At 54.4% G+C, this 1514-nt stretch overlaps 1 protein-coding gene across 1 annotated transcript in view; it reads right to left on the bottom strand.

The window, feature by feature from the left end:
* The window catches only part of LOC104527618 (antizyme inhibitor 2), a 3532-nt gene extending 2527 nt beyond the window's left edge, over window positions 1-1005 (bottom strand). Inside the window, exons 1-2 of the mRNA XM_010171388.1 lie at window positions 901-1005; window positions 635-808 (exon numbers count right to left, since the gene is read on the bottom strand). Coding sequence (XP_010169690.1) covers window positions 635-808; window positions 901-1005 — 279 coding nt within the window. The remainder of the gene's footprint in view (window positions 1-634; window positions 809-900) is intronic.
* Between the last annotated feature and the right edge of the window lie 509 nt (window positions 1006-1514).

Below are 1514 nucleotides of genomic sequence, written 5' to 3' on the forward strand. Positions count from 1 at the left end.
TCCCTGCTGCTGGCAGGGGGGTTGGAACTGGATGAGCTTTAAGGTCCCTTCCAACCCAAATCAGTCTATGATGAGACCAGGAGGAGAGAAATCAAGTGTGTTTAGCAGATGTGGGTTTGGTGCCCGTGTCCCCTGTGAGCTGCAACGAGGGTGATGGCCGCAGCACTGCTCTGAGCTGTCACGACTCTCTGCACTTTCTCCTCCTGGTGACACGTCCTATTTAATTACGTACAAGTAAGTGGCTTAATTTTGGATCCTCCCTGGGAATCTGGCGGTGAGCAAATGGGAAGCAGGAGGGAGCAGGGAGCTTTAGGCTCAGCCAAAAAGCCACTGAGAGTTGGACAGCTGCGGCTGTGGCACCCCAGGGATGTGCTCTACCACCAACCAAGGCTGCCAGCCAGGAGACCACTTCCAGAGACAGGAATGTTGGACAAAGGGAACAAGGTTATGTCACCAAACAAGAGAGGACGGGGATTTCTGGGCTGTGTCGGGAGGGTTTTGACAGCAGAGGGAGACTCCTGCCCCTGTAAATGTCATCTAATAAGTGGAAATTTAAGGAAGGAGGGTGAGCTCTGTCACTGTCCCACAAATGCCCAAAGGATGCTCATCCCAAGCTGTCCTCCCACAACCCTACCTTGGTGGTACAGGCAAAGCCTGTCCCCAGCTCAGCCAGCAGCCGCATCACCCCCTCACTGCCGTTGCACTTAACCGGGAAGTAGGGTTTGACACGGGGCAAGGCCTTCAGGAAACGCAGGTGTTTCTTCACAATGTCCCCAAGGTCTGCCACGAAGAAGGCTTGTTGGTCACTCTAGGAGAAAGCTGGAGTGAGGAACAGTCGTCTCCCCACGACCACCTCTGCCAAGGGGGTGTTGGCTGCTGGGGAGCAGCAGAGCTGCCAGCCCTTACCGCCGGGCACAGCTCCACCAGCAGGTTCTCCAGGAGGTCTCTGGTGGTGAAACCCTCCTCCACCATCATGAAGTTGGATTCATTCAAGTACCCATTCATGGTCAGGGTGTGATAACACTGGTTTAAAGCCTCCTTGAGGAAGGTTTAGCTTCTGAGTATGCAAGATGCTGTGAAAAAAAAGGGATATTAGAGGCAGGGCCCAGAAGGTCCATCAGCTTCACACCACCCAGCCTGCACCCCGAGGTGTCCCCCGTCCCTCCCACAGGCTGTACATGGCACCACTGCCCTGGGTAGAGCTCTCTGCTGCTCTCCTCCAAACCAGGACCTCAGCTGAGAGCCTTACCATGGGTTAAAGCATCTTCTACAGGGGAAGGAGACACATTTCTCTGCAGCTCAGAGCTTTGTTTTGCCACCCAGCAGCCCTGTCTTCTCCAGGAGCAGTTCAGGCACCAACAGAGTTAACAGCAAAACCAACTTCATGGCAAAGCAGGTGGCCTGGGTAAGTCAGAATATGTCCCTTCACACTCTGGCATGTAGCTAGATCTGCTGTACCCTGCACGGGGTGAAGTTCCCTTGTGGTTTTCAAAGAGCTGAAGCCTCATGGAGCC

Source organism: Antrostomus carolinensis, unplaced genomic scaffold, assembly GCF_000700745.2.
Source record: "Antrostomus carolinensis isolate BGI_N321 unplaced genomic scaffold, ASM70074v2 scaffold28897, whole genome shotgun sequence".
Taxonomy (NCBI): domain Eukaryota; kingdom Metazoa; phylum Chordata; class Aves; order Caprimulgiformes; family Caprimulgidae; genus Antrostomus; species Antrostomus carolinensis.